General features: G+C 37.7%; 1 protein-coding gene across 3 annotated transcripts; it reads right to left on the bottom strand.

The window, feature by feature from the left end:
- Positions 1–45: 45 nt before the first annotated feature.
- LOC133535854 (calsenilin-like) lies at positions 46–27,965 on the bottom strand. Of its 3 annotated transcripts, none has more exons than XR_009802342.1 (9): positions 27,810–27,965; positions 25,002–25,173; positions 8,636–8,760; positions 5,152–5,221; positions 4,922–5,065; positions 652–759; positions 483–587; positions 352–414; positions 46–288 (listed from the first exon to the last, which is right to left on the bottom strand). XR_009802342.1 is itself a non-coding variant. In XM_061875843.1 (9 exons), the coding sequence occupies exons 1-9, from the start codon at positions 27,828–27,830 to the stop codon at positions 241–243; spliced, it is 783 nt and encodes a 260-aa protein (XP_061731827.1). In that variant the 5' UTR covers positions 27,831–27,961; the 3' UTR covers positions 46–240. The 3 variants fall into 3 exon arrangements, 2 of the variants coding, with proteins under 2 accessions (XP_061731827.1, XP_061731828.1); XM_061875843.1 differs by having other exon boundaries at positions 4,995–5,065; positions 27,810–27,961; XM_061875844.1 differs by lacking the exons at positions 25,002–25,173; positions 27,810–27,965 and adding an exon at positions 12,740–13,083 and having other exon boundaries at positions 4,995–5,065.
- Positions 27,966–27,982: the final 17 nt, after the last annotated feature.

Here is a 27,982-nt window from a genome sequence, read left to right as displayed (position 1 = left end):
TGTCCCCCTGAGAAGATGTACTGTAACACTCGAAAAATGTGAGGATTTTGTCAAGTATCACATGCTTTTTAATACTCTGTGGACGGCCGACTTTGAAGTTTTGTGCTTTGAAAAGAACAAACGCGAAGAGAACGTGGCCTGGCGACGATTCCTCTGCATAGGTGAGGTTACATTGTGATGAGTGACACCTGGTGTGTTGCATGAGATAATTTCTCAAGGTGACGCGAGGTTGCCACCATCCTAGATGACGTTCTCGAAGAGTTGCATGGAAGACATAATGCTTTTGTCCTGCAAAGCCAAAACTTGGTATAAGAAGTGAAACCACATAGGGACCAGAACTGCAGGTTTTACCTTTTGGCAGGTTTCTATGAACTCCTCAACGGTCACGACTCCATCTCGGTTACGATCCATTTTCTAGACACACAGTGGTTGGCGGCAGGTTGTTTTTCACGCATTGTTTGGATTACTTCCGCCGTCATTACCTGGAAGAATTTCTCCACGTGTTCATAAGGGGAGTCCTCTCGTACGCTGGGTAAGGTGTACCTGCCCATCATGTCGTAAATGGACGTCATTATGGCCATCATTTCCTGCGCGCATACACAAAAATCAAGAGAAAGAGTCGAAAATGAGAAAAACAAACAAACACCCCACCTCTTTGGTGACGTATCCGTCCTTGTTGATGTCGTAGAGGTTGAACGCCCAGCGTAGTTTCTCTGTGACAGAGCCTCGAAGCAGCACGGACAAGCCCAGCACAAAGTCCTGTGGACGACGTCACAGAAAATTGAAGTTGTAAACAAACCTCTCCAAGTTAGTAGTGCCTCAATTTCTTGACCTGACCTCCTCCTGGAACTGCAGTCCTGTATAATGATATTCGCTTGTAATAAAGCAACTTTTGGTTCAGTAAATCGTCTCTGACGTCTCTTTGATAAAAAATAAATACATTTGCTAAGGGCCCCAAAGTAGCCAGAGGCGACTCTGAGAAATAATTACACGGTCCCCGGCTGGTCCCTTTTGTGGACCAGCCTTATACTCTCGGCAGGGTTCTTGAGGGTGCATGGGAGTTTGCCCAACCAGTCTACATGTGCTTTGTGGACTTTGAGAAGGCATTCGACCGTGTCCCTCGGGAAGTCCTGTGGGGAGTGCTCAGAGAGTATGAGGTATCGGACTGTCTGATTGTGGCGGTTCGCTCCCTGTATGATCAGTGCCAGAGCTTGGTCCGCATTGCCGGCAGTAAGTCAGACACGTTTCCAGTGAGGGTTGGACTCCGCCAAGTCTGTCCTTCGTCACAGACTCTGTCCATAACTTTTGTGGACAGAATTTCTGGGCGCAGTCAAGGCGTTGAGGGGTTCCGGTTTGGTGGCTGCAGGATTAGGTCTCTGCTTTTTGCAGATGATGTGGTCCTGATGGCTTCATCTGGCCGGGATCTTCAGCTCTCGCTGGATCAGTTCACAGCCGAGTGTGAAGCGACCGGAATGAGAATCAGCACCTCCAAGTCCGAGTCCATGGTTCTCGCCCGGAAAAGGGTGGAGTGCCATCTCCGGGTTGGGGAGGAGACCCTGCTCCATGTGGAGAAGTTCAAGTACATCGGAGTCTTGTTCACAAGTGAGAGAAGAGTGGATCGCGAGATCGACAGGCGGTGCGGCGTTTTAGTAATGCGGACGCTGTATCGATCCGTTGTCGATCTACGTTCCCATCCTCACCTATGGTCATGAGCTTTGGGTTATGATCGAAAGGACAAGCGGCCAAAATGAGTTTCCTCCGCCGGGTGGCGGGTCTCCCTTAGAGATAGGGTGAGAAGCTCTGCCATCCGGGAGGAACTCAAAGTAAAGCCGCTGCTCCTCCACATGGAGAGGAGTCAGATGAAGTGGTTCGGGCATCTGGTCAGGATGCCACCCGAACGCCTCCCTAGGGAGGTGTTTAGGGCACGTCCAACCGGTAGGAGGACACGGGGAAGACCCAGGACACGTTGGAAAGACTATGTCTCCCGGTTGGCCTGGGAACGCCTCGGGATCCCCCAGGAAGAGCTGGACGAAGTGGTTGGGGAGAGGAAATTTTGGGCTTCCCTGCTTTGGCTGCTGCCCCCGTGACCCGACCTCGGATAAGCGGAAGAAGATGGATGGATGGATGAATTAAATTGTGGAATTTGGATGAATCATGATTAATCACAGGTAATTACGTGCTTGAGTTAACGTTTGCTTACGAAAAGACCCCAATATTTGAACACTATATTTGTGTCATTTACCGCTTTTTAAAGCATTATCTACATATTTTAGCCCTAAGCATTTTTTAAGCTTAAGAGTTAGCTTAAGGAACTAAAAATATCAATACTGCAATTGTATTGGGCTCTAGATGAGTCCAAACCAATCAGAGTGTGCTGTTTAGTATCGTGGCTGCTCACACGGTCACTAAGGTGGGCACTGTGTTTGACACATCAACTTAATGTGTATTATATTTATCCGTGACAGCATTTTTGTTGTAAATTGTAAGGTGTGTCTGTTAAAATCATGTTTTGTTTTGTTTTTTACAAATGATGACAGATGTGAACAAGAGCATGTATTGTCTTTGTGTGATCATGTAAATGAGCTGTGGTTGTATTGTAAGTGAAAGGGCATTTTCTGACTTTTCTTAATTTGATTATATGTTATGGTATGATTTTATTGCATGATTTTTGTATCCCTTTAATTGAGGTAGCCAGGGACTGCAGATGGAAATGAGCTATTTAGCAATAATCTGGTACAGAACATATTTGTCTTGGAGCTTAATGTTTATTCATGTCTTTGTGATCATGTTCTGTTTAGTTATATTCTGTTTTGTTTTTGACTCCATTAGTTTGTTTTAGTTTCCATGACGACCATTAGTTTCACCTGGCTCATTTGTTTGGACTCACGCACCTGTCAACATCCACAGCACTATTCAAGCCTGTAGTTGCCAGGCAGTCCGCCTGGCGACATCACCCTCTACACTACACACCCTCGTTATCCATGCTCTTTTCTCGTTCCAAGTAAGTTTTCATTATTCATGCCATAGTCTGCAAGTTTTGTTTTATGTCCATAGTTTACGTTATAGTAATAGCTTTTGTTTTCTTAGCCAAGTTTTGAACCTCAGCTGTGAGCGCCTTTCGTTTGTTCCTTTTTGTAGTTTATATTAAAAGATGTCATTACCTTCACGTCGTGTCCGATCCAGTCGTTTTGCACCACGGGAAAACAAACCGCACCACAGTCCTCGTCATGACAGTTTCTGTGCATTGTCCCTTCAAATAAAGACTAAACAATAGTGGCCCCTGATTGGCCCAGCCTCAGACAACAATACTATATTGGATTAAAAAAAAAGGGGTGGTGACTAAAGGGTGTGATTCCATGTCTGTCATGATGTTAAAATTGTGACGCTTAGCTGGCATCGTGGTGCGGGTTCGTTCTCTCGAATGATGCAGTCGGAGATTGACACAGCGTGAAGGTAAGAAATGATGATTTATTATCACTAACAAAACAAACTAAGAACAGACCAGGAACAGAAAACACTTGCACAAGGCACTAACAACAAAACGAACAAAAAGCGCAAGCATGTGAGCTAGGGACAAGCAACGGAATAGCATGGAAGCTAAAGAACACAAAGTCTTTTACCACAAGCGGGGATAGTGACGTCACCTGTTGCATCAAATACAAACGACAATCCGAGAGCGAGTAGAGTAATGAAAAAGGCAGGCTTAAATAAGGAGAGTAATTAAGAGGCAGGTGCGCGTCAAAAGCAAAAGGCAGGTGACACTAATGTGTAACTAGTTAACGGAAAAAAAACAGGAAGTGCCACCAGGAACTAAGAAAGTCAAATAACAAAACACGATACAAAGATGGAACAAAAACTAAATATGACATGATCCAAGTAGAGGATCAGGACAAAAATGGTATTTACAGTAGAAGGTTTTTGTTCTCGCCCGGAAAACGGTGGAATGCCATCTCCGGGTTGGGGAGGACACCCTGCCCCAAGTGGAGGAGTTCAAATACCTAGGAGTCTTGTTCACGAGTGAGGGAAGAGTGGATCGTGACAGGCGGCTCGGTGCGGCGTCTTCAGTAATGCGGACGTTGTACCGATCCGTTGTGGTGAAGAAGGAGCTGAGCCGGAAGGCAAAGCTCTCAATTTACCGGTCGATCTACGTTCCCATCCTCACCTATGGTCATGAGCTTTGGGTCATGACCGAAAGGATAAGATCACGGGTACAAGCGGCCGAAATGAGTTTCCTCCGCCGTGTGGCGGGGCTCTCCCTTAGAGATAGGCTGAGAAGCTCTGCCATCCGGGAGGAACTCAAAGTAAAGCCGCTGCTCCTTCACATCGAGAGGAGCCAGATGAGGTGGTTCGGGCATCTGGTCAGGATGCCACCCGAACGCCTCCCTAGGGAGGTGTTTAGGGCACGTCCAACCGGTAGGAGGCCACGGGGAAGACCCAGGACACGTTGGGAAGACTATGTCTCCCGGCTGGCCTGGGAATGCCTCGGGATCCCCCGGGAAGAGCTAGACGAAGTGGCTGGGGAGAGGGAAATCTGGGTTTCCCTGCTTAGGCTGTTGCCCCCGCGACCCGACCTCGGATAAACGGAAGATGATGATGGATGGGGTTTTGTACTCTAACAATGAACATTTTCCAGTTTTAAACGAATAAATCTTACTTTGTGGAGATTCATTAAATCCAATTAAAAGCGATACCGTCAAAAGCAAAAGGCCGGTGACACTAATGTGTAACTAGGCAACGGAACAAAACAGGAAGTGCCACCAGGAACTAAGGAAGTTAAATAACAGAACACGATACAAAGATGGAACAAAAACTAAATATGACATGATCCAAGTAGCCGATCAGGACAAAAATGGTATTTACAGTAGAAGGTTTTTGTACTCTAACAATGAACATTTTTCGGTTTTAAACAAATAAATCTTACTTGGTGGAGATTCATTAAATCCAATTAAAAGCGATACCGCCAAATAATAAGAAGGAGTAGCGGTGGACTGGACCTCGAATCTGATGGAGCCGTTTCTGTCCATGTCGAAGGCGTTGAAGAGGAAATGTGCGTACATGGTGGCGTCTGAGAAGGAGAAAGGCACGATTAGAAACAACACTGACAAACATCAAAAATCGATAAATCCATTGGTTGTCATTCGTCAAGTTTACCTCCTTGAGGGAAGAACTGTGAGTAAATAGTCTTGAAGGTTTCCTCGTCCACAAGCCCACTGGGACATTCCTATTTTGGAAAAGTGGCGAGAATTAAATGCTTATCATTGTCTTTTTTTAAATTTTATTTGTGTCGAGTGAAATTTCTAAAAGGGGTCCTATCATTCAAAACCAACTTTTCTTACCAGTTGGTTCCTGCTTATGTGTATTTGGGTCTGGAAAATTAGAAATCAAATCATAGAGGTTTTGCAGAGATTTTTCTAAAACAATCTTGCCTTCCTTCATACTTCCTCCAAACGCTCTGGAATGCTGTCCAAGTGTGACATCAGCGAATTATCCATATATGGCAGAAATCTACCCATATAGCCTTGTGCGAGTAAGCCATTTTTAATTTATGTAAGACCGGTTGTAGCACAACATGTCCACGATGAAACCCAATGTCGAAAAAAATGCTCTGCTGTTGGTTTGCTTGAACCAGCACAAGTCACGAATGTAAGTGCGAGTTGTTGTGTAGCTAGCTTGGCCTTCTAAAGTAAGACACAAAGCACAAGTCACAAACGTTCACTGACATGGATTAAACGTTCTCGAAAAGCATGTTGTTTCAACGTTGTATTCGCAAATTGATTGGGAAATTACCAAAAATCAATGGTCAAGTCTACGTCGGAATCTGACATTGAATAAACGTTGTCAAAAAACACGTTGTTCCAATGTTATATAAAATAGGTTGAGAAATGACCAATAATCAATGGTCAAATAAACGTCACAACCTGACATTGAATTAACGTTGGCAAAAAGCATGTTTCAATGTTGTATTCGTGTTGTAAAACATTGGTTGAGAAATGACCAAAATTCAATGGTCAAATTTACGTTGGAACTAAACATTGATTAGCGGGAACTCTCATTCAACCCTTCTTCGATTACGCTTGCACCTCCTGGTACCCCCAGCACCTCCAAAACCCTCAAATCTAGACTCCAAACATCCCAGAATAAGCTAATCCGGTTACTTTTAGACCTCCACCCCAGACCACACCTCAATCCAACCCACTTCTCCAAAGTGGGCTGGCTCAGGGTGGAGGACAGAGTAAAACAACTTGCACTGAGCCTAGTCTATAAAATCCTCTACACCTCCTTGATACCGAAGTACATGTCCAACTACTTCCTTAACGTAAATGACCGCCATAACCACAACACCAGGGGGAGCCCCACAAACCACATTAAACCCAGATTTCGATCTAACAAAGGTCTTAACTCATTCTCTTTCTATGCCACATCAATGTGGAATGCACTCCCAACAGGTATAAAAGTAAGTGCATCTCTATATTCCTTCAAAACCGCTCTAAAACAACACCTCCAGGCAACTTCAACACTTTACTAATACCCTCCTCCATTCACATCCCATCTCCCCGGATTATAAACAACTCAAATGTACTTCTAATGTATATACTTGTTCTTATGCTATGTGAACTCACTATGTTCTCTGCTGACTGTACATATCCTACTAAATAAGACCTACACTGTTTCAATGTCCACATTTCTCTGCTGATGCAATTGTTGATGACTGAAGTTCTGATATCAACCAAAGCTCCTCATCCCACCCCCCGGATTGTAAATAATGTAAATAATTCAATGTACATACTATGATGATTAACTTGTGTGATGACTGTATTACGTTGATAGTATATATTTGTACCATGAATTGATTAACGTGGACCCCGACTTAAACAAGTTGAAAAACTTATTGGGGTGTTACCATCTAGTGGTCAATTGTACGGAATATGTACTGAACTGTGCAAACTACTAATAAAAGTATCAATCAATCAAGGTCATCAAAAAGCATGTTGTTTCTGTCATGTCTTGTGATCATGTTTTAGTTTAATTATGTTCTGTTTTGCTTAAGACTCCTTTCTTTCCTGTTTTTGCACTTCCTTGTTTGTTTTGTTTCCATGACTACCCATTCGTTTTCACCTGTCCTCATGTCACGGACCTGTCTCACGTTTTGCACTCGCACACCTGTCACTAATCATGTCTATTATTTAAAGCGAAAGTTACCAGGAAGTCAGCCTGGCGACTTTACCTCCACTCTGCTTCATGCCATGTTTACGATTCACGCTGCTTGTTTCATAGTTCCATGCCAAGTAAGTTTTTGTTTATTGTTTATGGTTTCTGCCTTTGTGCAAGTTTTGTTTCATTAGTCAAGTTTGTTCTCCACCATTGTGCGCGCCTTTTGTTTGCATCTTTTTTTTTTGTACTTATAGTGTTAAAATAAAATATGTCTTTGCCTTCACGACTTGCCCGCTCCAACTTTCCTTTGCTTTCCGGAAAAACAAACCCTAAAGTCCACGTACTGACAGTTTTAATGTTGTACAGTATTTGTGTTGTAGGAAATTGGTTGGGAAATGACCAAAAATCAACGGTCAAATCTACGTCGGAATCTGAATTTGAGTAAATGTTGTCAAAAAGCACGTTATTTCAATATTATATTTGTGTTGTAGAAAATTGGTTGGCGAAATGACCAAAATTCAATAGTTAAATCTACGGAAGCGTTGACTTCCAAGAGGTTCCCGAGTAAACTGTCAGGCTTGTCCCTGACAATTTGGCTATGTTTTAGTTTTTCCTCTGCATTTGTCTGTTTCCTGTCAGCGCTTTTTATTTTGTTTTTATTTCCTGCTTGTTTCTCTGAGTGCTGTGTCCCCTCAGCTGTGGCTGATTGGCACCTGGCCACACCTGGTGTCAATCAGCCAGGTGCTATTTAGACCTGCTTTCTCCTCACCACTACCTGTCAATGTCATTAATACTGTCATTAATAATGCGGCATAGCTCGGTTGGTAGAGTGGCCGTGCCAGCAACTTAAAGGGTTGCAGGTTCGATTCCCGCTTCCGCCATCCTAGTCACTGCCGTTGTGTCCTTGGGCAAGACACTTTACCCACCTGCTCCCAGTGCCACCCACACTGGTTTAAATGTAACTTAGATATTGGGTTTCACTATGTAAAAGCGCGTTGAGTCACTAGAGAAAAGAGCTATATAAATATAATTCACTTCACTTATCGTTGTAGCTGTGTCTACTTCTGTTCACTCTGCTCATGTCATAGTTCCTTCGTGTCACAGTAAGTGTTTTTGTTTCTAGCCTTAGTGCTAGTTTTTAGCCAAGTTTGTTCTCCGCCTTGTGCGCGCCTTTTTTTTGTACCCTTTTGTTTGTTCTTGTTTTAGTGTTAAATTAAATTATGTTTACCTGCACAATGCCTGCCGCCTTCTCTGCATCTTGGGGTTCGTCAACAACTCAACCTGACATAAACAACAAACGTTTTGCTTACAGCGAAGCTCCCTGACCACAGCTCCTGACTTAATGCCTTGCACTACTTTGGCAAAGCAGCCCGGCGGTCTTTGTCTGCGCTGTAATTGCAGCGGACGTCCTTTAATGCACATTAGCAGCCTTCCACCCCTGCAAACTTAGAAACTACGTGTGCGTGTACGTGTGTGCTCTTACGTTCTTGAAGCCTCTGTAAAGGGACTGAAGCTCCTTCCGGGTGAACTGGGTCTGCGCCTGGAGCTGCTCCAGACCCTCAGGCTGGTGGCGCACCATGGAGAGCTCCAGGTCCATGTCGATGTTGTCTGCCGAGCCAAAAGGTGAGGAGGAGCGGTAAGGATGGAAAGAAAAGAACATATGGAAGAAGTGCATCTTGAAGGGGAAGGTGAAATGTCCAAGAGCGTGTGAGGAACATTCCGAATGTGGTGTTTAACTTTCAATCATTTTGGACACTTTGGATGCATTATTTCACCCTCAAGCTTAATTTAAAAGTCCCCTGTTATTGAAAATATTCTTTTTTTTAAATCATGTTTTTAACAATAACATGTGTGTGTCCTTCGATTTTTTTGAAGTACCGTATTTCTCTGAATTGCCGCAAGAGCGCTAATTGATTTAAAACCTCTTCTTACTCCGGCGTTTACCAAAGGCATGCGGTAAAGGCAAGCATGCGCTAATTATTTTAAAACCTCTTCTCACTCTGGCACTTACCGAAGACATGCGGTAAAATTAGGCCTGCGCTTAAACATTTGAGTGTGATGTAAGGATACCATCATGAAAAGCACATTTAATAAAAAAAAAAAAAAGTTATTATGGTCTTACTCTTACTTATAAATGAAGACTATGCGCAGTTCCTTCTGATTAAAAGCATCGATAACTTGTTTATAGAAGTCTTCCTTATCTTTCTTCAGTTTTAAAAGTCTCTGTCTCGATGGAGATCTGCCCTTTATTACCTCCTGCTTCGATTGAAAGTCCAGTTTAGAAAACTGTTTTATATTAGATATGTAATCCTCCATGTTAAAAGTGCAAGCGAGAGGAAAAAATAAACTCTTGCTGCTTGTTGTCACTTCTTCTGCAGCCGAGTTTTCGCAAGAAGGACCACTAGCGCCCTCTACCACCAGGAGGCGGGAGACATTTAATGACTCATATTTGACACACGCAGCTACGGTATATTAATAAAACATAGCTGCTTACTGTTCTTTTAAGCATATTCAATAGCTTGGACCTTAAATCCTACTGAATAGCTCTTAATCTTCTTCCCTGTATGCGATTTCAAATGATTGAAATCAGCCTCCTCCATTTTGAAAATGATGACAGGTGACGTGTCACTCGTGACGTGACGAGTTTGACCCGGCGGAAATTCTAGGCATATGCTAATTATTTTGCGAAACAAGTTTGACCCGGCGGAAATTCTAGACATGCACTAATAACAATAATATTTTGCAAAACGAGTTTGACCCGGCGTTAATCCTGAACCTGCGGTAATGCTAAGCATGCGCTAACTATTTAGCGAAACGAGTTTGACCCGGCAGTAATTCTAGGCAGGCGCATACTATATTCAATTCAAGGAAATACAGTATACAGCTTTTCTACACATTTTAAAATAAAAGCCATTTTCAACTTACAATATTGTTGGACATTACTGACATGTTTGAAAAATATTGGTGTGGAGGGAGCGTGTGACCAGCGCGCCTGCAGGAGCAAAGGTCACCGCCTCTGTTCACGGTGCTGAAGCTAGAGCACCAGCAGACGGGGGCGGGGCAGTGCTGACGGCGAGACACAGCTGGCAGGTGAATAGATTTCCCGGGTGGTACGAGTTGTCTAATCATCTGTTGTCTTTAACAGTAAGCGGCCGGGAGCAGAGAGGGAGGGAGGATACGGACGTGACTGAAAAGTCACATTCTGAGAGAAAAAACTCTGTTGAAGTCTGCACGCTGGGATTCTGTGAAGTGTCTGTCAGTGGGGAAGCGAGGAAGCGTCTTCCACAATTGGACTTTTAAACAAGATGGATATCAATAAATACATCCATTATTTGAGAGCGGTGCAAAGTGACCTTCTGCATACCGTCATTCAAAATGTCCAAAATGATAAGGGAGGATCATGTCAATAGTGCTTCAGTAATTGCCTTCATATTGATAATAAACAATACAAATAATACAAGTGATGGCACTATTAATAACACTAACATTAATAATAAATAACAAAATAATAATACATACAATAACAATAACACTAACATAATTTAAGGATAATTAAAATAAATAATACAAAATGTAATAAAACAATAGTACAAATTATGACAATAAAATTAATAATTAGGATAAAATATACAAATAAAAGTGATGGCAATATTAATAACACTAACATTAATAATAAATAACAAAATAATAATACATACAATAAAAATAACAGTAACTTAATATAATTAAAATAAATAGTAAAAATAATAATAAAACAATAATACAAATTATGACAGTAAAATTAATAATAAAATGTACACATAAAAGTGATGGCAATTTTGATAACACTAACATTGATAATAAACAAGAATAAATACAATGACAATACACATAATGTTAAAATCAAAATAATAATAGACAACAAAAAATAACAGAGACATAATAATTAAAATTAAAAAATATTAATAAAAAAATAAAAATAAAACAATAATACAAATTAGGATAATAATTAAATTAATTTAAAAAAATACAAATAATAAAAGTGATGGCCGTATTAATAACACTAACATTAATAACAAACAATAATAAATACAATGACAATACATATGTTAATAACAAAATAATAATATATACAATAAAAATAACAGTAACATAATAATATAATTATAATTAAAATAAATAAATTAGTAATAAAAATTAAATTAAACAACACAAATTATGACAATAATGATACAAATAAAATGTAGAAATAATAAAATTGATGGCACTATCAACAGCACTAACATTAATAATAAACAATAATAAATACAATGACAATTGTTAATGACTAAATAATAATAGATACAATAAAATAATGGTAACATAATAATACAATGATAATTCAAATAAATTAGCAATAAAAAATTAATAAAACAATATTACAAATTCTGATAATAAATTAATAATACAAATAAAATAACAAAAATAAATGCAATTGTAATAATAATAAAATGCATGCAAAATAATAAATGAATACAATAGTAATAAATAAAATATTACATACAATATTATATTAAAAACAATAGTACTACTAATAAAAAACAACAATAATACATACAATATCATTATTAATGATAATAATACATACAATAATAATGAATAAAATGTAGTAATAAAACCATTGGTAATTATAATGATAATAAAATAAAACAATTCAAATACAAATAATGATAGAAGGGTTATAGCATTAACAATACAAATAATAAAGATGCAATAATGATAATATAATAAAAATATTAAGTGAAGGGAAATATAGCAGCAGAGGCAATACTCACCATCTTTGCAAAGAGCACAAGACAAATGGAAAGTTGATACACACAAGACCAGGGAGAGATTGAGATCAACAAACAAATAAACAAGAAGAAGCAAATTAAGACGTTTAGACACATTTAAACAACAACTTTAAGCACACCTGCAGACTTATTCCTACAACAAAATGTTTGTTATTGTGCTTGTGTATCAGTAGTGATATTACAACTATCAGTAGGATGCGTCACAGATATAATCATAATAAAACATATCTTCTTCTTGTTCAAGTTCGAATCTATATATATGTATAGTATACACCAGGGGTCGGGAACCTTTTTGGCTGAGAGAGCCATACAAGCCAAATATTTTAAAAAGTATTTCCGTGAGAGCCATATAATATATATTTTTAACAGTGAATACAACTAAATGCGTGCATTTTTAAGTACGACCAACATTTTTAGAGTATAATAAGTCTCTTGTTTTTTTTAATAAAATTGTTATTCCGAAGCTAACCAACAATAAATAAAATAACTCTTACATTTAATGCAACTTCTTGAACAGGTGCGGTAGAACCGAATGGATGGATTAAAATGCATGAGAATGTTTTATATTTTGAACGTTATTTTTGACACTGATTACCAGCGGAATTATTCATTACTTATCGTGTTAAGCAATGTCAGCTAAGATTTATCTGAGAGCCAGGTGCAGTTATTAAAAGAGCCACATCTGGCTCTAGAGCCATAGGTTCCCTAACCCCTGGTATATACGTATTTTACGCATCTACAGCAACTAATGTTGGACAACTTAACTCCAGTCTTACCTTCCTGTGACAAAGGGTCACAGATGCCAAACTGTTTGAGCACGAAATAGAACATGCTGCTGACAACCAAAATAGCAATAATTTCCATGCCGTCCAATCCCATCCTGGCCTCTCATTAGACACCGCCGGCGATCAGAACTCTTTGCGACACAACGTAGCGACCACGTACAAAAATCATCGACTGGGTCCCGGTAAACAGTTTAAAATGCACAAAGTAAAAAAGCCAAAATCCATCACATGATCCCAAACTATCCTCCATTTCTAGCGGGGGCTTCTCACATTAGGATACCTTGCTCTATATACTTCAAGTGTGTGTGTGTGTGTGTGTTTATATGTGGGAGCTGTAGTTGCGCAGTCATTTCAAGGCTGCAAAAAAAAAACAAGCAATGATCCATATCCGCTGATGCTGGGGATATATGAAGAGCACTTAAAAGAGTAGAGAAAGCCCGCCCCGCCCCGTCCTGTCAATAACTCCGCCGGCCTAAAACACATTTAACACGCCTGCTTGGTTTCACTTCTCCAACACTCAACCTGACGCACCTTTTCTCACATGGCCCGCTTTGCATGCTTTAGATGATCGTGCTTGATGACTCTGCACGCACATTAGAGTCACTTCAAGGATGAGGAAGAGGCAAAAATCAATTGTTAAGATAACTTATATTGGTCTTGGACGGGGGAGTGGATGCGGGCCGAGGAATTTTGTTGGCCCGTGCGGGATGAGAGTCTAAATAGGCAGCGAGATGGAACAAATATTGAATAAACGTTGTCAAAGAGCATTTTGTTTCAATGTTATGTTTGTGTTGGAGAGACTTGGTTGGGAAATGACCAATAATCAATCGTCAAATTTTTTAAGTCAGAACCTGACATTGAGTAAACGTCGTCGAAAAGCATGTTGTTTCAACGTTGTGTTTTTGTCGTAGAAAATTGGTTGAGAAAAGACCAAAATTCAATGGTCAAATCTACGTTGGAACCCAACATTGATTAAATGTCGTCAAAAAGCATGTTGTTTCAATGTTGTAGAAAATTGGTCGGGAAGTGACCAAAATTCAATGGTCAAATCTACGTTGGAACCTGAGATTGAATAAACGTTGTCGAAACGCATGTTGTTTCAACGTTATGTTTATGTTGTAGGGCAATTGTTGGAAAATGACCAAAATTCAATGGTCAATTTTTTAAAGTCAGAACCTGACATTGAATAAACGTTGTCGAAAATCATGTTGTTTCACTTTTGTATTTGTGTTGTGGAAAATTGGTTGGGAAATGGCCAAAATTCAATGGTCAAATCTACGTTGGAACCCAACATTGATTAAATGTCATCAAAAAACATGTTGTTTCAATGTGTTTTTGTTGAGGAAAATTGATTGGAAAATGGCAAAAATTCAATGGTCAAATCTACGCAGGAACCGGATATTAAATAAAAGTGGTCAAAAAGCATGTTGTTTCAACGTTATGCTTGTGTTGTGGAAAATTGGTTGGGAAATGACCAAAATTCAATGGTCAAATCTACGTCAGAACCCGAGATTGAATAAACGTTGTCGAAACGCATGTTGTTTCAACATTGTATTTGTGTTGTAGAAAATTGGTTGGGAAATGACCAAAATTCAATGGTCAATTTTTTTAAAGTCAGAAACTGACATTGAATAAACGTCGTAGAAAAGCATGTTGTTTCAACGTTGTGTTTTTGTCGTAGAAAATTGGTTGAGAAAAGACCAAAATTCAATGGTCAAATCTACGTTGGAACCCAACATTGATTAAGTGTCGTCAAAAAGCATGTTGTTTCAGTGTTGTGTTTTTGTTGTCGAAAATTGGTTGAGAAATGACCAAGATTCAATGGTCAAATCTACGTCAGAACCTGAGATTGAATAAACGTTGTCGAAACGCATGTTGTTTCAACGTTATGTTTATGTTGTAGGGAAATGGTTGGAAAATGACCAAAATTCAATGGTCCATTTTTCAAAGTCAGAACCTGACTTTGAATAAACCTTGTCGAAACGCATGTTGTTTCACTGTTGTATTTGTGTTGTAGAAAATTCATTGGAAAATGGCCAAAATTCAATGGTCAAATCTATGTTGGAACCCAACATTGATTAAATGTCGTCAAAAATCATGTTGTTTCAATGTTGCATTTGTGTTGTAGAAAATTGGTTGGGAAATGACCAAAATTCAATGACCAAAATTCAATGGTCAAATCTACGTCGGAACCTGAGATTGAATAAACGTTGTCGAAACGCGTGTTGTTTCAACGTTATGCTTATGTTGTAGAGAAATGGTTGGAAAGTGACCAAAATTCAATGGTCAATTTTTTAAAGTCAGAACCTGACATTGACTAAACGTCGTCGAAAAGCATGTTGTTTCAACGTTGTGTTTTTGTTGTAGAAAATTGGTTGAGAAAAGACAAAAATTCAATGGTCAAATCTACGTTGGAAGCCAACATTGATTAAATGTCGTCAAAAAGCATGTTGTTTCAATGTTGTATTTGTGTTGTAGAAAATTGGTCGGGAAATGACCAAAATTCAATGGTCAAATCCACGTCGGAACCTGAGATTGAATAAACGTTGTCGAAACGCATGTTGTTTCAACGTTATGTTTATGTTGTAGGGAAATGGTTGGAAAATGACCAAAATTCAATGGTCAATTTTTTAAAGTCAGAACCTGACATTGAATAAACGTTGTCGAAACGCATGTTGTTTCACTGTTGTATTTGTGTTGTAGAAAATTGATTGGGAAATGGCCAAAATTCAATGGTCAAATCTACGTTGGAACCTGAGATTAAATAAACGTTGTCGAAACGCATGTTGTTTCAATGTTATGTTTATGTTGTAGAGAAATAGTTGGATGATTACCAAAATTCAATGGTCAATTTTTTTAAGTCAGAACCTGACATTGAATAAACCTTGTCGAAACACATGTTGTTTCACTGTTGTATTTGTGTTGTAGAAAATTCATTGGAAAATGGCCAAAATTCAATGGTCAAATCTACGTTGGAACCGGATATTAAATAAAAGTGGTCAAAAAGCATGTTGTTTCAACGTTATGTTTGTGTTGTGGAAAATTGGTTGGGAAATGACCAAAATTCAATGGTCAATTTTTTTGAGTCAGAACCTGACATTGAATAAACGTTGTTGAAAAGCATGTTGTTTCAACGTTATGTTTATGTTGTAGGGAAATGGTTGGAAAATGACTAAAATTCAATGGTCAATTTTTTTAAAGTCAGAACCTGACATTGAATAAACGTTGTCAAAAAGCATGTTGTTTCAGTGTTGTGTTTTTGTTGTAGAAAATTGGTTGAGAAAAGACAAAAATTCAATGGTCAAATCTACGTTGGAACCCAACATTGATTAAATGTTGTCAAAAAGCATGTTGTTTCAATGTTGTATTTGTGTTGTAGAAAACTGGTTGGGAAATGACAAAAATTCAATGGTGAAATCCATGTCGGAACCAGAGATTGAATAAACGTTGTTGAAACGCATGTTGTTTCAACGTTATTTTTATGTTGTAGGAAAATGGTTGGAAAATGACCAAAATTCAATGGTCAATTTTTTAAAGTCAGAACGTGGCATTGAATAAACGTCGAAAAGCATGTTGTTTCAACGTTGTATTTGTGTTGTAGAAAATTGGTTGGGAAATGACCAAAATTCAACGGTCAATTTTTTTGAGTCAGAACCTGACATTGAATAAACGTTGTCGAAAAGCATGTTGTTTCATCGTTATGTTTATGTTGTAGGGAAATTGTTGGAAAATGACCAAAATTCAATGGTCAATTTTTTAAAGTCAGAACCTGACATTGAATAAACGTCGTCGAAAAGCATGTTGTTTTGGTGTTGTGTTTTTGTTGTAGAAAATTGGTTGAGAAAAGACCAAAATTCAATGGTCAAATCTATGTTGGAACCCAACATTGATTAAATGTCATCAAAAAACATGTTGTTTCAATGATGTGTTTTTGTTGTGGAAAATTGATTGGAAAATGACCAAAATTCAACGGTCAATTTTTTTAAGTCAGAACCTTACATTGAATAAACGTTGTCGAAGCGCATGTTGTTTCACTGTTGTATTTGTGTTGTAGAAAATTGGTTGGGAAATGGCCAAAATTCAATGGTCAATTTTTTTGAGTCGGAACCTGACATTGAATAAACTTTGTCGAAAAGCATGTTGTTTCATCGTTATGTTTATGTTGTAGGGAAATGGTTGGAAAATGACCAAAATTCAATGGTCAATTCTTTAAAGTCAGAACCTGACATTGAATAAACTTCGTCAAAAAGCATGTTGTTTCAGTGTTGTGTTTTTGTTGTAGAAAATTGGTTGAGAAAAAAACCAAAATTCAATGGTCAAATCTACGTTGGAACCCAACATTGATTAAATGTCGCCAAAAAGCATGTTGTTTCAATGTTTTATTTGTGTTGTAGAAAACTGGTTGGGAAATGACCAAAATTCTATGGTCAATCCTACGTCAGAACCTGAGATTGAATAAACGTTGTCGAAACGCATGTTGTTTCAACATTATGTTTATGTTGTAGAGAAATTGTTGGAAAGTGACCAAAATTCAAATGTCAATTTTTTAAAGTCAGAACTTAACATTGAATAAACGTTGTCGAAACGCATGTTGTTTCACTGTTGTATTTGTGTTGTATAAAATTGGTTGGAAAATGGCCAAAATTCAATGGTCAAATCTACATTGGAACCCAACATTGATTAAATGTCATCAAAAAACATGTTCTTTCAATGTTGTGTTTTTGTTGAGGAAAATTGATTGGAAAATGGCAAAAATTCAATGGTCAAATCTACGTTGGAACCGGATATTAAATAAAAGTGGTCAAAAAGCATGTTGTTTCTACGTTATGCTTGTGTTGTGGAAAATTGGTTGGGAAATGGCCAAAATTCAATGGTCAATTGTTTTGAGTCAGAACCTGACGTTGAATAAACGTTCTCGAAAAGCATGTTGTTTCAACGTTATGTTTATGTTGTAGGGAAATGGTTGGAAAATGACCAAAATTCAATGGTCAATTTTTTTAAGTCAGAACCTGACATTGAATAAACGTCGTCGAAAAGCATGTTGTTTCAGTGTTGTGTTTTTGTTGTAGAAAATTGGTTGAGAAAAGACCAAAATTCAATGGTCAAAATTTACGTTGGAACCCAACATTGATTGAATGTCGTCAAAAAGCATGTTGTTTCAATGTTGTATTTGTGTTGTAGAAAATTGGTTTCGAAATGGCCAAAATTCAATGGTCAAATCTACGTTGGAACCCAACATTGATTAAAAGTAATCAGAAAACATGTTGTTTCAATATTGTGTTTTTGTTGTGGAAAATTGGTTGGAAAATGGCCAAAATTCAACTGTCAAATTTACATTGGAACCCAACATTGATTGAATGTCGTCAAAAAGCATGTTGTTTCAATGTTGTATTTGTGTTGTAGAAAATTGGTTTCGAAATGGCCAAAATTCAATGGTCAAATCTACGTTGGAACCCAACATTGATTAAAAGTCATCAGAAAACATGTTTCAATGTTGTGTTTTTGTTGTGGAAAATTGATTGGAAAATGGCCAAAATTCAATGGTCAAATCTACGTTGGAACCCAACATTGATTAAATGTTGTCAAAAAGGATGTTGTTTCAACGTTGTATTTGTGTTGTAGAAAATTGGTTGGGAAATGACCAAAATTCAATGGTCAAATCTACGTTGGAACCGAACATTGATTAACTGTATTAAAAAAGGATGTTGCATTTGTGTTGTAGGAAATTGGTTGGGAAATGACCAAAAATCAATCAAATCTACGTCCGAATCTGACATTAAATAAAAGTTGTCAAAAAGCATGTTGTTTCAATGTTATGTTTGTGTTGTAGAAAATTGTTTGGGAAATGACCAATAATCAACGGTAAAACATTTTTGGTCAAAAGGCATATGTGTTTCAACGTTGTGTTTGTGTTGTAGAAAATTGGTTGGGAAATGACCAAAATTCAATGGTGAAACCAAAGTCAGAACCTGAGTTAGTATTATCCCATGTAGTTTGTCTTCTCGTGACCTCCTTGCTTATATCTCATGTCTGCTAGTAACCTCTTGGTTTTGTCTTAAAGGCTCCTGTTTTTCAGCTCACGGGGCTGTTTTGGCCAGTTCCTTATCAGTTTTGAAGAAGCAGCAGCACTGCTTTCTGGGCGAGGGGGGCTGTTTTCGCTCTACATAAGCTGACTCTTTTTGCTTGGGTTTAGACCTCTTCTTGCTGATGCTATGGCTGCGTTGTAAGGGCTGGTCTCCTAAAGCTTTAGTAAAAAACGTTAATATTGTATCATTCTGTCTCTGGGGTCATTTTTACTCAACATACATGTCATCTGAAAGAACTTTGTACCGACCAGTGTGTTTTATTCCCTGAGAGGAAGACCGGTGGCGCGCAACAAACTAAATAAATGTAGTCTATTCAAGGAAATACACTATGTATAAAATGTTTGTGTATGCTATTCTGATGATATAATTGCATTTGTGGTAAAATATTTATATATATATTTTTTTTTTTTAAAAGTTGAGGTGTTTCGGGCTCGTCCGACCAGTAGGAGGCCACAGGGAAGACCCAGGACACGCTGGGAAGACTATGTCTCCCGACTGGGAACGCCTTGGGATCCCCCGGGAAGAGCTGGACGAAGTGCTTGGGGAGAGGGAAGTCTGGGCTTCCCTGCTTAGGCTGCTGCCCCCGCGACTCGACCTCGGATAAGCGGAAGAAGATGGATGGATGGATTAACTAATTAATCAAAATGTCATAGTTTGATTAATCTGTTCAAAAAAAAAAAAAAATAAAAAAAAAAAATATATATATATATTTTTTTTTTGACAGCACTATTGGAACATTTTGAAGGATGAGATGACATTTTGGTATTTTCAAAACTAAAACTAAAGTTTAAAATACATTCTATGTCTATATGCATTTTTTTTTCTCAAAAATGGCATTTGTTTATTTAGATGTGTATTTTTAAAATTTAATTAAACATATTGGAACATTTTGAAGGATGAGATGACATTTAGATATTTTCAAAACTAAAACTAAAGTTAAAAATACATTCTATGTCTATATGCATTTTTTTCTCAAAAATGACATTTGTTTATTTAGATATGTATTTTTTTTAATTTAATTAAACATATTGGAACATTTTGAAGGATGAGATGACATTTAGATATTTTTAAAACTAAAACTAAAGTTAAAAATACATTCTATGTCTATATGAATTTTTTTCTCAAAAAGGACATTTGTTTAATTCAATTTAAAAAAAAAGGACAAATCTAAATAAACATATTGGAACATTTTGAAGTATGAAAAGACATTTACATATTCTTAAAACTAAAACTAAAGTTAAAAATACATTCTATGTCTATATGCATTTTTGTTCTCTCAAAAATTACATTTGTTTATTTAGATATGTTGTATTTTTTTTTTAATTTAACTAAACATATTGGAACATTTTGAAGGATGAGATGACATTTTGATATTTTTAAAACTAAAACTAAAGTTAAAAATACATTATCTGTCTATATGCATTTTTTTCTCAAAAATGACATTTGTTTATTTAGATGTGTATTTTTTAAATTTAATGAAACATATTGGAACATTTTGAAGGATGAGATGACATTTAGATATTTTTAAAACTAAAACTAAAGTTAAAAATACATTCTATGTCTATATGCATTTTTTTCTCTCTCAAAAATTACATTTGTTTATTTAGATATGTTGTATTTTTTTTAAATTTAACTAAACATATTGGAACATTTTGAAGGATGAGATGACATTTTGATATTTTTAAAACTAAAACTAAAGTTAAAAATACATTATATGTCTATATTCATTTTTTTTTATCAAAAATGACATTTGTTTATTTAGATTTGTCCTTTTTTTTAAAATTGAACTAAACATATTGGAACATTTTGAAGGATGAAAAGACATTTAGATATTTTTAAAACTAAAACTAAAGTTAATAATACATTTTATGTCTATATGCATTTTTTTCCCCCAAAAATGACATTTGTTTATTTAGATGTGTATTTAAAAAAATAATAATTAAACATATTGCAACATTTTCAAGGATGAGATGACATTTAAATATTTTTAAAACTAAAACATTGGTTTGGTGGACATGCGTACTAATGTGATATTGTTATATTGCTGCTGACATCACTACATTAACATACAATATGTATGAGCTCCTGCCATACAGAACAAATGAAACAATGCAACATAATAGTGTTTAATGCACCCTAAGTGCATCCTATGGTCTTACTCCTGTCCTTTTAAATACAAAAAGAAGGAACCTTTAACACTCTTGTCATGCTTGCTCTTCGGCATTAATTGGAAGGGTTTATTTCCAGAATGTGTTGGAATATATGGGTTTAATCAAGGATGGACTGGAAAGTTGAAAAAAAAGAATAAATGTTTGTCTATAAAAAGCCTACAGAATAGCGTATTTTCTGGACAATAGGGCGCACTGCTGATGAATGGTATAGTTTTGATCGTTTTCATACATAAGGCGCACCGGATTAAAAGGCGCATTAAAGGAGTCATATTATTATTTTTTTCTAAATGTAAAAGACTTCCTAGTGGTCTACATCAGTGGTCCACAACCTTTTTGTAGCTGCGGACCGGTCTACGCTTGATAATTTGTGCAATTTATTTACTTTTTTTTTTCCTGCCTAATTATTACAACAACAAAAAAAAAGTCCTAAATAAAAAATTAACTCATGGCAGTTTGAAACCAAGGGCTATATTATTGATGACCACTTTATTCACATGTAATGTGCAATAAATGACATGTAATCTCAGTATGATGATCAATACTACAGGAAGTTCTCCTGACAACCACTAGATGGCAGCCAAGCAGCAGTGACTATTTCAAAACAGCAGCAGAGTCAGAGTCCAACAATGAGGTCTTCTATACATAAACAAAACTTGTTTTTGTTGTTGTTTTTAATCTAATTTTGGGATTTTAAGTGACAAATAGTGAGAAGCAGATAGTACAAGGAAGGGTTGATATCGCTGAGTCGTGCAGAAACAGACGACTGACTGTCATGTCATGTGTGTGCAATTCACACACAGCAAGCAGATGTCGGCACACCAGCGAAAAAACCTGCGGATTATGTTAGATCCACTATGGACTGGACTCTCACTATTATGTTGGATCCAATATGGACTGGACTTTCACAATATTATCTTGGATCCCCTATGGACTGGACTCTCGCTATTATGTTGGATCCACTATGGACTGGACTCTCACTATTATGTTAGACCCACTATGGACTGGACTCTCACCATTATGTTGGATCCACTATGGACTGGACTATCACTATTATGTTAGACCCACTATGGACTGGACTCTCACTATTATGTTGGATCCACTATGGACTGGACTATCACTATTATGTTAGACCCACTATGGACTGGACTCTCACTATTATGTTAGATCCACTATGGACTGGACTCTCACACTATTATGTTAGATCCACTATGGACTGGACTCTCACTATTATGTTAGATCCACTATGGACTGGACTCTCACTATTATGTTAGATCTACTATGGACTGAACTTTCACAATATTATGTTAGATCCACTATGGACTGAACTTTCACAATATTATGTTAGATCCACTATGGACTGGACTTTCACAATGTTATGTTAGATCCACTATGGACTGGACTCTCACACTATTATGTTAGACTCACTATGGACTGGACTCTCACTATTATGTTAGATCCACTATGGACTGGACTCTCACTATTATGTTAGATCCACTAGGGACTGGACTCTCACTATTATGTTGGATCCACTATGGACTGGACTCTCACTATTATGTTAGATCCACTATGGACTGGACTCTCACTATTATGTTAGATCCACTAGGGACTGGACGTTCACAATATTATGTTAGATCAACTATGGACTGGACTCTCACTATTATGTTACATCCACTACGGACTATACTCTCACAATATTATGCTAGATCCACTATGGACTGGACTTTCACTATTATGTTAGATCCACTATGGACTGGACTCTCACTATTATGTTAGATCCACTATGGACTGGACTCTCACTATCATGCTAGGTCCACTATGGACTGGACTCTCACTATTATGTTAGATCCACTATGGACTGGACTCTCACTATCATGCTAGGTCCACTATGGACTGGACTCTTACTATTATGTTAGATCCACTATGGGCTGGACTCTCACTATTATGTTAGATCCACTATGGACTGGACTCTCACTATTATGTTAGATCCACTATGGACTGGACTCTCACTATCATGCTAGGTCCACTATGGACTGGACTCTTACTATTATGTTGGATCCACTATGGACTGGACTATCACTATTATGTTAGACCCACTATGGACTGGACTCTCACTATTATGTTAGATCCACTATGGACTGGACTCTCACACTATTATGTTAGATCCACTATGGACTGGACTCTCACTATTATGTTAGATCCACTATGGACTGGACTCTCACTATTATGTTAGATCTACTATGGACTGAACTTTCACAATATTATGTTAGATCCACTATGGACTGAACTTTCACAATATTATGTTAGATCCACTATGGACTGGACTTTCACAATGTTATGTTAGATCCACTATGGACTGGACTCTCACACTATTATGTTAGACTCACTATGGACTGGACTCTCACTATTATGTTAGATCCACTATGGACTGGACTCTCACTATTATGTTAGATCCACTAGGGACTGGACTCTCACTATTATGTTGGATCCACTATGGACTGGACTCTCACTATTATGTTAGATCCACTATGGACTGGACTCTCACTATTATGTTAGATCCACTAGGGACTGGACGTTCACAATATTATGTTAGATCAACTATGGACTGGACTCTCACTATTATGTTACATCCACTACGGACTATACTCTCACAATATTATGCTAGATCCACTATGGACTGGACTTTCACTATTATGTTAGATCCACTATGGACTGGACTCTCACTATTATGTTAGATCCACTATGGACTGGACTCTCACTATCATGCTAGGTCCACTATGGACTGGACTCTCACTATTATGTTAGATCCACTATGGACTGGACTCTCACTATCATGCTAGGTCCACTATGGACTGGACTCTTACTATTATGTTAGATCCACTATGGGCTGGACTCTCACTATTATGTTAGATCCACTATGGACTGGACTCTCACTATTATGTTAGATCCACTATGGACTGGACTCTCACTATCATGCTAGGTCCACTATGGACTGGACTCTTACTATTATGTTGGATCCACTATGGACTGGACTCTCACTATTATGTTAGATCCACTATGGACTGGACTTTCACAATATTACGGTAGACCCCCTCGATGTCCATTAAATCCAGTCTCGGATGTAATGGACGTCAATCAATCAATCATTCATTGATTGATTGATATATAGTTTTTGAGCGAACCCACAACATCTTTATTTTAACCAAAAATCTTACAGCATATTAAACGTATGTTTATTATTGCAAGTTTGTCCTTAAATAAAACAGTGTCGACGCTACTCTCCTCAATTGGGCCAAATTTAATTCTGTCTCTGTTAAATTCCTTGCTTCTTGTCTTGTTGAATAGATGTCAGTAGTGTTTGAACCTGACATGCTACTTGTAAGAAACTTACTTTATTTATTGCCATGGAAGCGAGGGTAAGTGTTTTAGAAGTAGCTAAAACACTGCCGACTGCAGATGGATGTTAGCCGCTAGCTAGCTAGCCATGTCTTAAAGCACCTCTTCCTGAGGGCGTTTCTGTGTTGTAACTTCACCTTTATCTTTACTTTTTAGGCCAAAATGCATCCGTTCTCCCTTTTCTGTCTACACACTGTGTCTGCTTGTAAGTACCCTGTCATTGTGCGCTGCCGAACATGCTGCTCTGCTCCTAAAACCAGCAATGTCGGTACTTTTTATCAGACTATAGTACCGTTTTTGATTGATTAGTACCGCAATATTATACTAGTACCGGTCTACCGTACCACCCTACCCCCTACTGACTCCTGATTGGGCAGAGCTTGCAGAGCTCGGTCCTATGGCTACTTTCAATATCCAGCCATGTGTTTTCTACCACTTGTCCCCTTCAGTATCATCCAAGATCAATTTCAAGTTGATTGCAATGTAAAAAAAAACTTTAGTACATCTGAAGGTTTTCTCGCGTTTGTAGTTTTCTGGATTTGAACCTACAGGAAGTCCACGCAACTCTTAATACATGAGGCCCCCGGCATTGATGGGTTCTACCTGGTCCTTGCTGAGTCGTACTGGCGATGATCCACTTGACCAGACAACACCTCATCAGAGACTTTCGCGAGAACCTGGGCCTCTGCCACTTGGAGCCCTCCGCCTCGTGTCCGCCCGGGCTGGCTTCTTTGCCGTCGGGCAGCAGGCCGCCGTCCACCTCCTTGTTGTCGGCCTTCAGAGGAGGCACACATGACAAAAGACTCAGTGAGGGGGGAAATAAACCCTTGGAGATCATTTACATGCACAGATCGCCCCCTAGTGGTGCTCGAACACCTTCTCTTTCACAATTGACTCATCCATCCATCCATTTTCTTCCGCTTGTCCCTTTTGGAGTCGCGGGTGGTGCTGTGTGAACACACACACACACAAATATACATATATATATATGTGTGTGTTTGTGTGTATATATATATATATATATATATATATATATATATATATATATATATATATATATACATATATATATATATATATATGTATATATATACACACACAAATATATATATATAAATATATACACACAAACACACACACACACATATACACAAACACACACACATCCGTATATATATACATATATGTGTATATATACATACATATATACACACATATATACACGTACGTATTTTTATGTATATATATACACACATACACACGCATATATATCTATATATACGTATATATCTATATATACACATATATAAATACACACATATATGTATATAGACATACATATACATACACACACACATATATATATACATACATACATACATACATATATATATATATACACACACACACGCATGCATGCATGCATGCATGCATACATACATACATACATACATACATACATACATATATATATATATATATATATATATATTAGGGGTGTGGGAAAAAATCAATTCGAATCCGAATCGAATCGCTTACGTTGTGCGATTCAGAATTGATTGTCTTTTTTTTTTTTTAAATCGATCTTTTTTTTTATTTTTTATAAATCAATCCAATAAAACAATACACAGAAATACCATAACAATGCAATCCAATTCCAAAATCAAACCTGACCCAGCAACACTCAGAACTGCAATAAACAGAACAATTGAGGAGACACAAACACGACACAGAACAAACCAAAAGTAATCCATCCCATCCCATTCATTTTCTACCGCTTATTCCCTTTTTGGGGTCGCGGGGGGCGCTGGCGCCTATCTCAGCTACAATCGGGCGGAAGGCGGGGTACACCCTGGACAAGTCGCCACCTCATCGCAGGGCCAACACAGACAGACAGACAACATTCACACACTAGGGCCAATTTAGTGTTGCCAATCAACCTATCCCCAGGTGCATGTCTTTGGAAGTGGGAGGAAGCCGGAGTACCCGGAGGGAACCCACGCATTCACGGGGAGAACATGCAAACTCCACACAGAAAGATCCCAAGCCTGGATTTGAACCCAGGACTGCAAGACCTTCGTATTGTGAGGCAGACGGACTAACCCCTCTGAATATTATCAACAACAGTATCAATATTATTTATAATTTCAGCATAGCAGTGATTAAAAATCCCTCATTGACATTATCATTAGACATTTATAAAAATAATAAAAAAAGAACAATAGTGTCACAGTGGCTTACACTTGCATCGCATCTCATAAGCTTGACAACACACTGTGTCCAATGTTTTCACAAAGATGAAATAAGTCATATTTTTGGTTCGTTTAATAGTTAAAACCAATTTACATTATTCCAATCAGTTGATAAAACATTGACCTTTACAATTATAAAAGCTTTTTTTTTTTTTTTTTAAATCTACTACTCTGCTAGCATGTCAGCAGACTGGGGTAGATCCTGCTGAAATCCTATGTATTGAATGAATACAGAATCGTTTTGAATTGGAAAAATATTGTTTTTGAATCGAGAATCGAATTGAATAGAAGAAATCTAAATAAATATCGAATCGTGACCCCAAGAATCGATATTGAATCAAATTGTGGGACACCCAAAGATTCCCAGCCCTAATATACATATACACTTTCTTTCGCTTATTCCCTTTGGGGTTGCTGGCGCCTATCTCAGCTATATATATATATATATATATATATATATATATATATATATATATATATATATATATATATATATATATACATCCATCCATCCATCCATCCATTTTCTGCCGCTTATTCCCATTCGGGGTCGCGGGGGGCGCTGGTGCCTATCTCAGCTACAATCGGGCGGAAGGCGGGGTACACCCTGGACAAGTCGCCACCACATCGCAGGGCCAACACAGATAGACAGACAACATTCACACTCACATTCACACACTAGGTATATATATATATATATATATATATATATATATATATATATATATATATATTTTTTTTTTTTTTTTTTTTTTTTTTTTTACACAAATATATTCACATACATACACCCTCACATATATGTGTGCTGATACTATACATGTTTTACTCCACTTGTAGAATTACAGAGCATTCCCATAAAGTGTAACAGTATAACTGTCGCAGCAGATATATCTGGTTGTAAATAGTTCAAGTTAAGAAAGAAGAAAGTGGAACACAATGGATGGATGGATTCGTTTGACAGCGCTAATAAATGCCTGCGGCTATAACAAGAGTATTTATGTGTGTGTGTGTGTGTGTGTGTGCGCACAAGGCCAAGAACAAACCGCAGAGAGGACGATCTTGAAAATGAGAGAAAAGCAATGGAGAAGACGTAATAACGCTGTGTCCGCATGCAGCACTTCTAAAAATACACCGGGTTCTTGTTAGTTCACCACGTCACCTGACACTGGAGCACACTCATGGTCTCTCCGCATCCAGATGAATATTTCAGTGACACAGTCTGGGAGATTCGCCGCTATTCTATTTCCGACTGCTCCCGTTTTTTTTCTCAAACAAAGTGTCATGGGGCGTCATCATTCCGTTAAACAGCGTTAAAAAAGTCTCCTTTTGCTT

This window comes from Nerophis ophidion, linkage group LG17, assembly GCF_033978795.1.
Source record: "Nerophis ophidion isolate RoL-2023_Sa linkage group LG17, RoL_Noph_v1.0, whole genome shotgun sequence".
Taxonomy (NCBI): Eukaryota; Metazoa; Chordata; class Actinopteri; order Syngnathiformes; family Syngnathidae; genus Nerophis; species Nerophis ophidion.
The sequence above is the reverse complement of the archived record's forward strand: the minus strand, read 5'-3'. Positions and strand labels throughout refer to the sequence as shown.